This window comes from Danio rerio, chromosome 24, assembly GCF_049306965.1.
Source record: "Danio rerio strain Tuebingen ecotype United States chromosome 24, GRCz12tu, whole genome shotgun sequence".
NCBI lineage: Eukaryota > Metazoa > Chordata > Actinopteri > Cypriniformes > Danionidae > Danio > Danio rerio.
This window is the reverse complement of record NC_133199.1, coordinates 20376220-20392500: the sequence shown is the minus strand read 5'-3', so window position 1 is coordinate 20392500 and position 16281 is coordinate 20376220. Positions and strand designations below refer to the sequence as shown.

At 44.6% G+C, this 16281-nt stretch overlaps 1 protein-coding gene across 5 annotated transcripts in view; it reads right to left on the bottom strand.

Moving 5' to 3' along the window:
- The window catches only part of sema5a (sema domain, seven thrombospondin repeats (type 1 and type 1-like), transmembrane domain (TM) and short cytoplasmic domain, (semaphorin) 5A), a 404793-nt gene that overhangs the window by 182462 nt on the left and 206050 nt on the right, over positions 1 to 16281 (bottom strand). For all 5 annotated transcript variants that reach the window (XM_073940463.1, XM_073940461.1, XM_073940462.1 and 2 more), the window contains one exon: positions 14383 to 14428. In XM_073940463.1, the coding sequence (XP_073796564.1) occupies positions 14383 to 14428 (46 nt within the window). The remainder of the gene's footprint in view (positions 1 to 14382; positions 14429 to 16281) is intronic.

Below are 16281 nucleotides of genomic sequence, written 5' to 3'. Positions count from 1 at the left end.
CTCCCCAAAAAACTTAAGAATTGGGTTATTTCAACTCATTTTAAATAAGTAGGTTAAACAAGCAGCAAGTCATTTTTTTGTGTGTATGTTGATAACGAAGATACATACAGTCAAAGTTTTCTATTTATTTACGAATCTTGCTAAGGGTGTTGAGGTTTTTTTTATACACACACCGGCCTTTTTATTAGGTACACCTGTCCAACTGCTTGTTAACACAAATTTCTAATCAGCCAATCACATGGGAGCAACTCAATGCATTTAGGCATGTAGACATGGTCAAGAAGATCCGTTCGAACCGAGGATCAGAATGGGGAAGAAAGGGGATTTAAGAGACTTTGAACGTGGCATGGTCGTTGGTGCCAGACAGGCTGTTCTGAGTATTTCAGAAACTTCTGATCTACTGAGATTTTCATGAACAACCATCTCTATGGATTACAGAGAATGGTCAGAAAAAAGAAAATATCCAGTGAGTGGCAGTTCTGCGGGCAAAAATGCCTTGTTGATGCCATAGGTCAGAGGAGAATGGCCAAACTGGTTTAAGCTGATAGAAAGGTAACATTAACTCAAATAATCACTCGTTGCCTGTTCTGATGAGTCTCGATTTATGCTACAACATTTGGATAGTAGGGTCAAATTTTGGGTCAACAACATGAAAGCATTCATCCTGCCTTGTAGCAACGGTTCAGGCTGGTTGTGGTGTAATGGTATGGGGTATATATTAATTATCACACTTTAGTACCCATTAGTATCATTTGAGCCTTATGTATTACTGACCATGTCCATCCCTTTATGACCACAGTGTATCTATCTTCTGATGGCTACTTTAACAGGATAACACACCATGTCACAAAGTGTGAATCGTCTCAGACTGGTTTCTTGAACATGACAATGAGTACACTGTACTCAAATGGACTCCACAGTCATCCGAGCTCAATCCAATAGAGCACCTTTGGGATGTTGTGGAACGGGAGATTCACATCATAAATGTGCAGCCGACAATTCTGCAGCAACTGTGTGATGCTATCAATGATAAAAATTGCAACCATAGTTGGTTGACAACACTTTCAGAAAAATGCACCTCTTAACATTTACCACCTCCTCATTCAGATCATTTAGAAATAAATAATGTAGTGACACTGTCTTAAACTTATACATATGCATCAGGAATAAAGACGGCAATTTCTCTGTTGCATATTAACAAATGATTTAAATGTATTCTCGCAAACCTCCTGAATAGAGGGAAACAGACGCTGCTTTCATTTGTCAAGCTTGAAATACAATGAAGTGACTACAATGCATTTATTCAGGCAATTAATCAGTGGCGCTAGGAGTGCTGCTACTGTACAATATGCAAAAAGCTCAAGGGAGGGCAGACCTGACAGAGGAAAAATTGGCTGAGCAAGGTGGACTCTGGGTAGATGGAGAGCATGCAAACTAAACAATAGAGCTGCACTTCTTCAAGCTCTTGTCATCTGACCTAGATTATTGAACAGATCTGATTAGATTATTGAACAGAAGTAGTTTGTGTGGTGGCCAATCATAAAACAAAATATTTTATATTATCTAGCACTTTGAGTTAGAAAAGATTGGCACAAATAAAATGCAGTATTATTATTATTATTATTATTATTATTATTATTATTATTATTAAAACTTATGTAAAACTTACATTTTCAAGTCTGTGTAACAAATATAAATATATGTTATGCATGTATGTATAGGAAATAAAATTAAAAATTAAAAATTAAATTTCATCTGTAAACTTGTCAAACATAAGCAACGCACATGCTTCATCTCAACGTCAACCAAAACTGAAAAGAATGAAGCAGCGCGATGCTGACAGAACAAACACAAACACTTGTACAAGAGCGCGCGCGTCGGTGGCACGCAGAAGGCGTGCGCACACACGGAGACACACACAATGACAGAGACAAGTGCTCGACCCAAGAAAACTTGAGCCGAGCACAACAGGACAGGACTAGGCATGACTAGTGTCTGAACTCTGCCACCAAAACAAGAATTTACATGACCAGAGTGGCAGAAACCTGACAATACTTGTACAATTACTTGTTTAATTCATCTGTACAATTCATCTGTATACATGTACAACTATGCTCGATTGAAATTTATTTAAATACGAAATTATTAGAATATATATATATATATATATATATATATATATATATATATATATATATGTATGTATGTATGTATGTATATTTGTTTAAGCAAACTATTTATCCTAGAACTGCAATAATTTGACAGTAGGTCTTGCAGCTCACAGTGAGATATAACTAGAATATAGAATATAACTAGTTTATGTGGAGTGGGACTATCAACAGGCAAGTTTACATTGTGAAATCACATCTGAAACACTGCCTCCCTTATCTCTCTTATGAACGACAGCTTGACAGAACAGCTACACACACATAGAGGAAAGGCATCATGGGATCTCATGTGGATCTGTCAGTGAGTCTGCTAACTCACTCTCTCAACATATGAGAACGAATTCTGTCAAAGCACTTCGACAGTTTCCATCATTGCTTCATTTGGTCCTGCCCATAACTTCTTGACCTCTTTCTCATTCGGTTATGAGTTTTTTAAAGAAAATTAAACTAGTCTGAGACTTTCACTTCTCATTAAAGTATATCTGACCTGCCTCACCTTCCAGAGACGTCTCTTTCAACATACTCTGCTGATCTGAATCTGCTTCTTATTATTGCGATGGGACCTGCAGAAACTGAAGTCATGCCAAATTATGATGCCAACCTTCACTTTGGATCAATATACGATAACCTTTATTCTTAAAAAAACAAAAACGGCTCAGAAAAAAATATATTTATAAAGGAGCTGAAAGCAAAAGTTGATTTAGTTGATTTATATCATATTTATATTGACAGTTATTATTAATGTTTGTGTATATATATATATATATATATATATATATATATATATATATATATATATATATATATATATATATATATATATATATATATTTTAATTTTTTTAAGTCATAATTATTAGCCCCCCTACATAATTAGCCACCCTGTTTAATTTCTGTTTATTGGAGAGAAGAGTTTTTCAACACATTTTTAAACATAATAGTTTTAATAATAGTCACATAATAGCCACAGACATATTACCCTGCGGCCCAAGACTGGTTACTCACTGAAGCTAAGCAGGGCTGAGCCTGGTTAGTGCCTGGATGGGAGAACACAATTGAAAACTACATTGCTGCTAGAAGTGGTGTTAGAGAGACTAGCAGAGGGCGCTCAACCTGTGGTCTGTGTGAATCCTAATGCCCCAGTAAAAGTGAAAGGGACACTATACTGTCAGTGGGCGCCGTGTTTCGGATGTGATGTTAAACTGAGGTCCTGACTCTCTGTGGTCATTAAAAATCACATTAAAAAGAGCAGGGGTTTAACCCTGGTGTCCTTGCCCAAGTCCCTCACTCGGCCCTTACAATTATGGCCTCCCAATCATGACCATCCACCGAATTGGCTCTATCACTGTCTCTTAGCTGGTGTGTGTTGAGTGTACTTGCGCTGTTGTTCTGTGGCTGCCGTCGCATCATCCAAGTGGATGCTGCACACTGGTGGTGGTGTGGAGAGACCCCCTCATGATTGTAAAGCGCTTTGGGTGTACGGCCACACACAATAAATACGGTAAAAAATAACTGATTTATTTTATCTTTGCCATGATGACAGTAAATAATATTTCACTAGATATTGTTCAAGGAAATTTTATACAGATTAAAGTTATATTTAATGGCTTAACTATTAGGTTAACTAGGCAGGTTAGGGTAATTAGGCAAGTTAATGTATAATGATGGTTCCCCTTCGGGGGGAACTCCAGCACTATAAGTGGATTTGATGTTCTAAATCCACGTATGGGAGATTCGGTTTAGAAGCTACTCGTCTGAAAGAGTATTGAACGGGCCAATTAAGAATGAATTGGCAGCGCAAGCCTGCGCAGGTGTGCGGCATATGCAATCAACTGAGTATATAAGCACGCCTGGCGCCAGCAGACGCTATCCTTTTCGCTTCAGAGACTTTTCTGATCAAGCTTCATGAGGGTTCCTCCTGCTGTCTACAGCCACTTCGAGCGAACGAGTGTCTCCCGGTCCAGAGCGAGTCCACGCAGCGGCAGATGGTCGAGCTGGGTTTCTCCCTTGCCTGGCGTCCCTTTGGGTCTGGTCCTCCAGAGCGGTGCGTATTGTTGCAAAGCATCCTAAAAGAGCAACACAGTCGTGCAGCACGTCCTTTTCAGGACGGCGCTCCGACTGTGTGTTTCTGGTTGCGGGGGTTTCCTGGCTCCGGATGATGGGCACGATCACTGCATTACATGTTTGGGGGTCCAGCATGTTAATGTGATGCTGGGGGGCGGTTCATGTCGTCACTACGATGCCATGACCGTCACGCAGTTGAGATCGCGGCAAACTCTCGTGAGAGAGCGAGCCACCCCAGTCGCCTCCTGTTCTGCAGCGGGCGCTCGGGCAGATCTGAGGGTTCCAGCGAGAGATAATCCGCCGCCTAAGGGCTCGCGGACCTCTCGCTCCTCCAAGCGCTCCATCCAAGCTTCGGGCGCTGGGAGTGATCCGTCTAATCAGATGGTAGCTCTCACGCTCGCTGACACCGGAGATCAGATGTCCTCCGCGGCATCGGAGGGTGGGCTTTCATTGTCCGACGATGATCCAGACCCGCTCGCCCCCTTCGGGCAGGTGAGCGCTGTCAAAACGGATACTGAAACGGACGTGTTAGCCGTGCTTTCCCGGGCTGCTTCGGCTGTGGGTTGGAGATGGTTTATCCCCCAGCTCCGCGGCCGGACCGACTAGAGAGGCGTTCCCTTCTTCCCGGCGACGCACAGTAGGCTCACGCGGTCTTAAAGAGCACCTTTTTTCTGCTCGTGCTGCGTGTCCCTCCACCCTCACCACTCTTGGGGATGGAGTGGCCAGGGGGTATGTGGCGATTCCTCAGGTTGAGTGTGCGATGGCGGTTAATCCGCGCAGCGCCTCTTCTTGGCGGGGTCTGCCTCGTCTACTCACCCAAAGCCTGTGAGTTTTCGGCTCCCTCGAAGCTAGAGCTTACAAAGCTACGGACCAGGCTGCATCCGCCTTGCATGCGATAGCCACCGACCAGCGCTACCAAGCGCAGGCGCTGGCCGAGCAGCACGAGGGTGGGTCCAACCCAGGCTTATGAGCTTCGCACCGCAGCCGACTAAGCTCTTTGGACTACTAAGTCCGCTGCGTGTGCTTTGGGGAGGACGATGTCCACACTAGTGGTCCAGAAGCCCCACCTCTAACAAAACTTGGTTGATATGCGCGAAGTTGACAAAGTCCGCTTTCTTGACTCGCCCATATCCCAAGCTGGTCGGCGACACAGTTTGCGAATTCACCCAGGAATTCGAGGCAGTGAGAGAGCAGTCCGATGGGTGATGTCTAATCGGCGGCCCCGTAAGCCCGCTCCGCCCGCCGTGCCATCCATACCTGCTCCTCGCCGAAGGCGCCCGCCTACGAGAGCTGCACCGCCCCCGCACTTGCCTCTGACGAAGCGAGCATGTCGAGCACCTCGGAAGCAGGCCACTCCCCCTGCCCAGAACGCCGCTAAGTCTGGCAACGGACCGCGAAGCGTCCCTGGGACAGGTCATCTGGAGAGGAGGGAACTTGCTCTTTCCCCGCTGGAGGGCGGGGCGCCATTTCCAACGGCACTTTTTACTGCCATGAAATGAAAGGGCACTTTTCCACTTCTCCGGAGGTGACAGCCCGAAATCTGCCAGTTTGAGCACAGCTCTCTAGCTCGTAGGTTCGGTTCACTCCGCCAGTGGCTCACGGGCACTGCAGGCCCTGCCAGCCTGGGACGTGCCGCCTCTCAGCTCGCAGGGTCTGCATGCTCCACCAGCGGCTTACTGGCGCTGGGGGGACGGTCTCCCTTCTCCCAGCCCCCAAGCCCCCCCTCCGGAGTCAGGGTGCGGAGCCAGAGCGAATCGCTCTCCTCCAGCTCTTCTGTGGGACCCTCGCGCTCCCCGGATCAGCACACCCGCTCCGCGCTGCCCCTCCGCGGGTATGTCAACGGTTGCTGCGATGACGTCATTAGCGAGGGCTCTGCCTGCCTGGTTAGCGCGGGCCGGCCCCTCGCGATGGCTCATACGCACGATCAGACTCGGCTACGAACTACAGTTCTCCAAACGGCCTCCCAGGTTCACGGGCGTGTATTTCACCTGGGTCAATCCCCTGTCCGCCCCTGTCTTGCGAGAGGAGATTGCTGCCCTCCTGGCGAAGGGTGCAATCGAGCCGGTACCTCCAGCCGAGATGGAGAGCGGGTTTTACAGCCCGTACTTCATCGTACCCAAAAAGAGCGGTGGGTCACGGCCAATCCTAGATCTGCGCGTTTTGAATAGCTGCCTTCACAAGCTGTCGTTCAGAATGCTTACGCAGAGGCGCATCCTCCGATGCGTTCGTCCTCAGGATTGGTTTGCAGCCATAGACCTGAAGGACGCGTATTTTCATGTCTCCATTCTTCCACGCCACCGTCAGGTTCTGCGGTTTGCGTTCGAAGGTCGAGCATGGCAGTACAAGGTCCTCCCCTTCGGGCTCTCTCTGTCTCCGCGGGTCTTCACCAAACTCGCGGAGGGTGCCCTAGCGCCTCTGCGGCTTGCGGGCATCCGCGTACTCAATTATCTCGACGACTGGCTGATTTTAGCCCACTCTCGGGAGCAATTGACTGCACACAGAGACGAGGTGCTCCGGCATCTCCGCCTACTGGGTTGCAGGTCAACTGGGAAAAAAGCAAACTCGCCCCGGTGCAGAGGATCTCATTTCTCGGGATGGAGCTGGACTCGGTCACCTTGGTAGCGCGCCTCTCCGGAGAGCGTGCTCGCCTGCTGCTGAACTGTCTGAGGGAGCTCGACAGCAAGTAAGTGGTCCCACTGAAATATTTTCAGAGGCTCCTGGGGCATATGGCTTCTGCTGCGGCTGTCACGCCGCTCGAATTGCTCCATATGAGACCACTTCAGCACTGGCTTCAAGATCGAGTTCCGAGACGCGCATGGCATGCGGGCAAACACTGAGTCTCTGTTACTGCGCTGTGTCGCCGCACCCTCAGCCCCTGGAACGACCCCTCGTTCCTGCAGGCCGGTGTGCCTCTGGGACAGGCGTCCAGTCATGTTGTTGTTTCGACAGATGCTTCCAGCACAGGCTGGGGAGCTGTGTGTCGCGGGCATGCAGCTGCGGGCCTGTGGGTAGGTGCCCAGCTGCATTGGCACATCAATCGCCTAGAGCTGTTGGCAGTGTTCCTTGCTCTCCGCCGTTTTTCTCCGGCGCTGGAGCAGCAACACGTGCTGGTCAGGACGGACAGTACGGCGGCGGCGTATATCAACCGCATGGGGGGTATGCGCTCTCGCCGCATGTCTCAGCTCGCCCGCCGTCTGCTCCTCTGGAGTCACCCGCGGCTGAAGTCGCTGCGCGCCATTTACATCCCAGGTATGCTCAACCGTGCAGCCGATGTGCTCTCACGGCAGCAGATTCACTCTGGAGAATGGAGACTCCACCCCGAGTCTGTCCAGCTGATATGGGCGCGATTCGGGGAGGCCCAGATCGATCTGTTTGCTTCCCCCAAGAATGCTCATTGCCAGTTGTTTTATTCCCTGACCGAGGGCTCTCTCGGCACGGATGCACTGGCCCACAGCTGGCCTCGGGGCATACGCAAGTATGCGTTTCCCCCAGTGAGCCTGATCGCGCAGTTAATGTGCAAGGTCAGGGAGGACAAGGAGCAGGTTCTGTTAGTTGCGCCCCTCTGGCCCAACCGGACCTGGATATCAGAGCTCTCCCTCCTCGCGACGGCCCTCCCTTGGCAGATCCCTTTGAGAGAGGACCTACTTTCTCAGGGACAAGGCACCGTCTGGCACCCTCGTCCCGATCTCTGGAACCTCCACGTGTGGTCCATAGACGCGAGGAAGACTTAGGTAACCTGCCGCCCGCGGTGGTTGATACCATCACTCAGGCTAGAGCCCTCTCTACGAGGCGCGCCTACGCCCTGAAGTGGAGTCTATTCACTGAGTGGTGTGTCTCTTGCAGAGAAGACCCCCGATCTTGCCAGATTAGTGTTGTGCTCTCTTTCCTTCAAGAGAAGCTGGACAGTAGGCTGTCGCCCTCCACTCTCAAGGTTTACGTTGCTGCCATCTCCGCTCACCATGACGCGTTGGCTGGCGGCACCGTGGGAAAGCATAACCTCATCATCCGGTTCCTCAGAGGCGCTAGGCGAATTAATCCAACTCGCCCCCCTCTCACGCCCTCTTGGGATCTCGCCCTCGTTCTCACGAGCCTGCGATTTGATCCCTTCGAGCCACTCGATACAGTATCTTAAGATTTCTGTCCCTGAAGACAGCTCTGCTGGTCGCATTGGCCTCCATTAAGAGGATCGGGGACCTGGAGGCATTTTCGGTCAGTGACTCGTGCCTGGAATTCGGGCCGGGATTTTCTCACGTTATCCTGAGACCCCGCCCGGGTTATGTGCCCAAAGTTCCTACCACTCCCTTTAGAGATCAGGTAGTAACCCTGCAAGCGCTGCCCCCGGAGGAGGCAGACCCAGCCCTGTCCTTACTTCGTCCAGTTCGCGCTCTGCGCATTTATGTGGACCGTACTCAGAACTTTAGATCTTCTGAGCAGCTCTTTGTCTGTTATGGCGGACGGCAGCAGGGAAGTGCCGTGTCTAAACAACGTTTATTCCACTGGATTGTGGAGGCCATTTCATGTGCTTATTTGAGCAGAGGTCAGCCGCGCCCCCCGGGAGTGCATGCGCACTCCACTCGGAGCGTTGCATCCTCTTGGGCGTGTGCGCGTGGCGCTTCTTTAACAGACATTTGTAGAGCTGCGGGCTGGGCGACACCCAACACATTTGCAAGATATTATAATCTGCGAGTGGAGACGGTTTCCTCAAGGGTGTTAGGTACCTTTGGTGATTGAGGAAACAACTCGGTAGGTGTTGTACATGCTTGCGGTGCCTTTTTTCCCTAACACGGAGAGATGTGCACCCTCCTGTCTGTCAGTAAGTTCCCCATTCGGTGAGCCCTGCAGATTCCTCCGAGGCCCCCAGCACTGACTCAGCGGAGGAGTCACTTGCTGGCCCATTACGTAGTAGGTCTGCCCGCTGGTCAGCCCGCGTTTTGGGTATAGGTGCCTGCTATGGCCGATCCCCGCTGGTGATCCCCATATGCTTTTCTCCGCCACGGTTAAGTCCCCCCCCTGGGCGGACCAGTGCTTTCCCTATCTGCTAACCACCTTCTTATGCGCACTCCCCCTTCTCAGGGTTAGTCCATATGTAATTCCATTTGTTCCCCCTATTGGGTGCGGATGGTCTCCGCAGCGTCCTCCCTACTGGGATGGCACGCTTCCCAACGTACTGTCGTATATTCCTAGAATAATCTAGACGCTAGCGACTCCCAAAAAGTATACCTATTCCGTAAAACTTCCTTTGAAGTGGGATAAGTTTGGGCCAAGGGCACGTTGGAGGACCGCGCCTCTCATGATCTGGGTGCGTCACGCTTGCCTGACCGCTCTCTCATGGTGGGTGTTGGTAAGGTGCAGTCATTATGGCGCTTTCAATGGGCTCCCATACGTGGATTTAGAACATCAAATCCACTTATAGTGCTGGAGTTCCCCCCGAAGGGGAACGTTCGAGGTTACTAAAGTAACCCTTGAAGCACTATACTCCGTCGCCATAATGACTGTCCCTTAGCTGTTAAAAGTCTCTTCAGCTTAAAAAGGATAGCGTCTGCTGGCGCCAGACGTGCTTATATACTCAGTTGATTGCATATGCCGCACACCTGCACAGGCTTGCGCTGCCAATTCATTCTTAATTGGCCCGTTCAATACTCTTTCAGACGAGTAGCTTCTGAACCGAATCTCCCATACGTGGATTTAGAACATCAAATCCACTTATAGTGCTTCCACCTCGAACGTTTGTTCTTTAGACTATCGATAATAGCCCCCTTTTTTATTTTTAGCCCAATTTCTGTTTAACGGAGAGAAGATTTTTTCAACACATTTCTAAACCTAATAGTTTTAATAACTCATAACTGATTTCTTTTATCTTTGCCATGATGACAGTAAATAATATTTTACTAGATATTTTTCATTAGGGAAGTTATTGTAGAACAATGGTTTCTGTAGACTATCAAAAAATACTTTAAAAAGGCTAATAATATTGTCCTTAAAATTATTGGTCCCACTTTATATTAAGTGGACTTAACTAATATGTACTTACATAGGAGTTAATAGTTTGTTACAATGTACTTATTGTGTAAATACATGTATTTACTGTGGACTTTTGCTTGATTAAATACATGTATGTAATTACATCTGTAATTAACTTTTGTAATTACATTTGTAAATACACTGTTGACCACCCCTTACACCTTAACCCACCCTTAAACCTACCCATGCCACCAAACCTATTTTTTCATGTAAGTACATAGTAGTTAGGGACACTTTATATAAAGTGGGACCAAATTATTATTATTTTTTTTAATAAAAACTGATTTTATTTTAGCCAAATTAAAACAAATAAGACTTTCTCCAGAAGAGTAAAATATTATCAGACATACTGTGAAAATGTCCTTGCTCTGTTAAACATCATCTGGGAAATATTTAAAAAAGAACAAAAATATTCAAAGGGGGGCTAAAAATTCTGACATATAGTTATAATATCACTATGTGTTTAATATCTATAAGCCCACGAATGTCTAATTCTAGGCAGGTCTTGATCACATTGCTGTATGTATCAAGTTGCTAAATACTTTGATGTATTATTTATAAAAAGGTGCCTATCGAAAGAGCTGAATAAATGAGCAAATAAACAGGATTCAGCAATAGGATAGTAATGTAAAAAATGGTAACAGAAATACACAAATTCAATCACGGAAACATGCACACATTGAGTTTTCATGTCTTATGGGGACTTCTCACAGACATAATGCTTTTTAGAATGTACAAATATTCATCACTGAACTGCCACTAAACAGCACTCTCAGAGAAAATCTGCTGCTTTATAGAAACATTAATAAGATGGAAACACAAAACTAAACTACACACATAAAACTGATAAATGCCTTGAAATAAAACATCTGTATAGTGTTTATAGATGTGAGAGAAATAATTGACAGCATTCCAGTATAATAATAGAAAATAGTGCATCGCCAAGATTGCTCCACTTTTGAATTCCAGATGTTTTACCTTTTAATTGTGCAATAAATGGGTGAGTTGCAACCCAGGCTCATACTGAAAAGGTAGTCCAGTGGACGTTTCTGGAGACCGCGAAATACGTCCCGGGAGGTACGTATTGCTGCATTTTATTTTTTTAAGCGAACGCTACGGAGCGGTGTGACGCGCTTCCCTTTCGCGCTTGCCGGCTGACCGCTTACCTCCTTGTGGAGGGTTTTCCCGCTGCAGTCAGTTTGTCCGGTCAGCTCATCGTGTGCGTCGGCGGACTTCAGATGCAGAGAGGAGGAGTTGACAAAGGCATCCGAGTTCGAGTCCGGGAAAGAGCGGTTCCAGAAACCAGGTAAGACAAAAACAGAATCCAAAAAATAAAGTGAACGAGTTCATAACAGGGTGAGAATGTGGTGAAATCCGAAAACGTGAAACAAAAAAAAAAACAGACGAGTTTTCTTTTTCTAGACGGCTTTTCTAAATTGTTGCTCGGGTTTAGGGAAGTGAGCGGGCGGGCGGGTCAATCGGTAAAACTGGTTGGGTTCAGGGAAGGAGGAGGGTGGGTCATCCGATTGGCCAGTCGCGCAGTCAATCATTCGGTCAGTCAGACAGCGGCCTCTGGTGGGTTGACGCCAGTACAGCGCGGGCGCGAACGGCACTCGCGAGAGACGTTCGAGATACGAAAAAGCGCACATAGCGCCATCTAACGGATTCGCGAAAACAAAAACTGCACAAATACGTTCCTTCCGGGACGTATTTCGCGGTCTCCAGAAACGTCCGCTGGACTACATTTTCAGAATGAGCCTGGGTTGGTAAAATGTGTTAGGAGGTGGTTAATATACACTATAATTTTCTGTACAGTTTCAATATGGTCATACACAAATAATAAATTTATCAATTAAATAGTAAAACATCTTTTATTCAGCTGCAAATAATTTTAAGTAAAAACAGCAAAACATCTGCTTTTGCTAAGTACATTATAACAAACACATTTGTATAAGTTTGTATCAGTGATTGAAGTAATTTTTCCAAACTTGCATTTACAGTAAGGGAAACTAATGGCACCCATTTGGTACAATGACCCATGAAATATAATGTGCCTGGCCCATGTTCATATAATGATTATATAATATCAGCATATACATCTACTCTAGTGCTGCCACATTTATCCTGCCATTAAAAAGCTTTTAATGCATCACAGACCTGTGCTCTTAAACACTAGAGGAGGTGTTGCAGACACTCTGGGTCACTCAGCGGGTTTATTTTTCCCTTTGCTGATGCATCATTGCAACAGAAAGCTCTATTCTGTGAGATCAATGAAGGATAAAAGCAGCACTTTCTAGGTCATTTCCTTCTCAGGTCTCAGGACGTCTCGCTCATTGCGCCATTTTGCCAGCATCATTCATATTACCCCTTCGTGTGTGATGTCATCTGTTTTGCTGAAGCTTGTAGCATGAGTTTTAGAAGAGAAAAAAAAACACATTCCAGAAAAAAAAATCTGAAAAGAAAACATTTAGACATGAGTGCACTTCTTTTTTTTTTTTTTTTTTTACCCTAGTTACATCCTACAAGCGCTCATCCACCACAATGGAATTGGGCCTTGGGTCAAGCTAAATTGGGAACCTCTGGTCAAAACATCTCATCAGAGCATTTTTTCCTTTCAGAGAAACATTCGGCAAAGTGACAAAGGGCATAAAAAGACCAAACAGAAAAAGTACACACAAGACACCGCGCTGTGAGGAAAGTGAAGGAATCCTATTACAGAGAAAAGGATTGGCTGAAGAGGAATGGCAGGGCTCATCTTTGTGATGCTGGCTCCCCGTGAGCAGGTCAGAACAAAAACGTCTGGCCTGGTCTGTTTGCTCTTTCCCCAGGAGGTCATACTTTTTGAGAAGCCCCCATGATGTTTAATTTGTTTAACAGCCAATGTTTGCCTATTTTGGGGGGCTTAAAAGAGTCAACCTCTTCACACTGGGAAAGGCTTCACATACATTTCCAAACATGTCAAAAATTAAATGGTTATTTATAGAGTTAGAAGATGTTACATGCAATGAGATAGAGAGAGAGTGAGAGGAAGAGAGAGTGTGAGAGAAATAGTAACTTATCTTAGCACACAGCAGTTATGCTTGGATAATTATATCTGAAACTTGTTAAGGGAATAAGGTCTAATTTGGGAGATATGGGGGTCTTCTTTCACTTCTATTTGCCTTTTAGGCTGAGTGCATTAATAGGATTTGATGTCCAGAGCTTTATAATGAAGAACATCTGGAGAGGCTCTGGTCCAAAGCAGTGTGCATGGTGACAGTGATTTAAAATGACAAAGTAACCAAAAGTCATTCGCTTTTGTGTTCAAGACACATGATCCAAGATTTAAGATTATGCATTGTTTGTAGTGATGTTGGTTATATTCAGTTTTAAGTAAAAGTAAAAAAAAAAAAAAAAAAAAAAAAAAAAAACTACAGACCCTGTAAACTGTTTATCACAGAAGTGTTAATAAAACATTAATTTAGTTGACAGAATTATCATTATACATATTACTGAATTACAATATAATTTAAATATATAAATATAGTAAAATATATTAATATAAACAATAATTATTGATTTTGTAATTAAATAATACGTTTTCATCATTTTACTGAGGTCTTGACTCACCACATCATAAAGTACAGAGACTCAACAATATCTAGTGATTTATTGAAGTCAGTGTAAACAGCCCTTAAGACTCCTTAATCCTTATCACCCTCATCATATTTATTAGCAAACATCATTCCCAATTCCCAATTCAATGCCAGCAATTTGAGATTCCAAGAACTTGACTGTTTGCCAGAATCTTATAATTAAATTTAGCACAAACAGACATCTGGCCACCTAAATAAAAGCTGTTAACAGGTTTCAAACCACACAAATCCAATATGGAGCCTAGGGAAATATTACATATGGCTATAACAGACATCACAAGCCCGTGGGGCACAAACGCCAGTCACGCCTGCGTTGTGCCGAACTGACAACTTTTAAACTGGCAGAGTCTTTCTCTCTGAGCTTATGAAGCCAATGTAATTGGCATTCACACATGGCGGCAGCAACACCTGTTGGTCTCATCCTGGGTGTCTGAGCAATTCCAGAAAAAAAAGACCAGATATGGTATACAAGCCAGATATGTACTTTTCACCCACCTGGATCAGTGAAAGATCCTCTAAATGTAGCCTGAAGAGATGATTTCTAAAAGGAAAGAAGACAAAAAAAAATATTAATTTTTCAGAAAAGAACATAATTTGTCTCAGAGGGTAGGCAGCACAGTGTTTATGAACAGATTTTTCCCAATTGAGGCTTATTAAAAAAAAGTCTCTCTACCAAGATTTAAATAAATAATTAAATAACTACAAACAAAGAATTTGAGGCTGTATGACATAGGAGTCTGTGTGACACCAAGAGTTGCATTGGTACCGTGACCCAGAAGGGAAGTTTAGGGGGTGAGTGTAATAGAGTAAGAACTATGCAATTAAATTTTACTCCCTTGGCTTTAAAATGTCTAGTGACAACTGACACTACAGGCTGCTGTCTTTAGCATTACTGTCTGCCTCCTATGAATGAGACACTGGTGTGAATCCTAATAGGAATGAGGTGAGTACAATTAGAAGTGTTGAATGTGTGATGTGACTCAGATTGCAATGCGGTTTATGACCTAGGTGTTATGGAGGCTACCAGTGATTAAAGCTAGATGTGTCTGGTCTTGAGCATTCTTGATAGAGTAACTGCTTTTTATGCAGGACACACCTATGAAATGCATTTAAAATGAGTAGAAGAACTGCAAGGTTAGCAATGGTACTATTACTCGGATGGGAGTGAGGTCCACTAAAGTGGTTAGTGTAAGACTTGGTAGTAGGAACAGCGCTTGTAAAATCCTGTTGAAAAAAGTACGTTTTGACACATGACTGCTAAGCTAATTCTTGCTGGTCATGAGCTGGTTTTAGCTGTTTTTTTGACATTCTGGTCAGATAGCTTATAATTAAAAGTTATTTTTGGAATCACCAATAGAATTCAACATCAGATGTCTCTTAAATTTAGTTTCTAAATGATTGAATCAAAGAAAAGAAAAAAGCGCACACGAAAAGAACGACCTTACAACACCATCCTCCTTTATGGCTGTTGGATTAGATGTCATCCTGTCAATCAAACTATGCACCTACCATAAAAATCAATAACTTTGGTGTTACACAATGTTATTCTCTATAACACCACACTACTTCCTCTGAAGTAATCTCCAACTTATTCTGGAAGGCAAATGTAACAAAATGGCAGCGACCACTTTGTTTACAAAATTGTGGCCAATCATATGGTTGTTTAATGGCAGAGATGGGAATTCATGAAGTTACTACAGGACTCGCATTAGATTCATACAATATATAAACCCAGAGAACACTTGTTTTCAAGTGTAGTTGATTCATTTAAAAGTAATCGGTGTGGCAAGTGATCCAACTCGTTTGCCAATTCATAACAATGAAGCATCTATCTGATTGTTGTCATTATGTATGGAATACAGCATCCAGGTCCAAGTTGCTCTACTTAGTTGAATTGAGAAAAATTAGTTTATGACCACTTTTAAGTCATATCTCATGCACATTAAAGATATTAAATACTGGAATATTGTTAAAGATAACAATATTTTAACAATTTAGAAACAAAAATCACTTTATGGCCTCCTGATATTATTATGCATGGATATATATGAAGAGTTTGGTTGCAAAACCCGATAAACACCATTTTTTGACATTTAGATTTTATTATTGGAAATCACTGTTCAGATGCACCTTAATATATTTGTGAATTGCTGCCATTAATAACATTTAATAATGTACATTTTAGGCCTAGTAAAAAAAAATTTTTTTTCACAAAACGCGTTATGCGTCAGACCAGTTTCTTTACAAAGTGCGATATAACAGTTATAGAATGTTCACGATGTGGCCCAAGCTCAGCATCCCCTGGGAAGAGGATCGCCGGTGAAGAGTTTACTCAGTAATGCGAGTAATGTTGGTCTGTGTCATGCCGACAAACTATTAGATAAAGAACTTTAA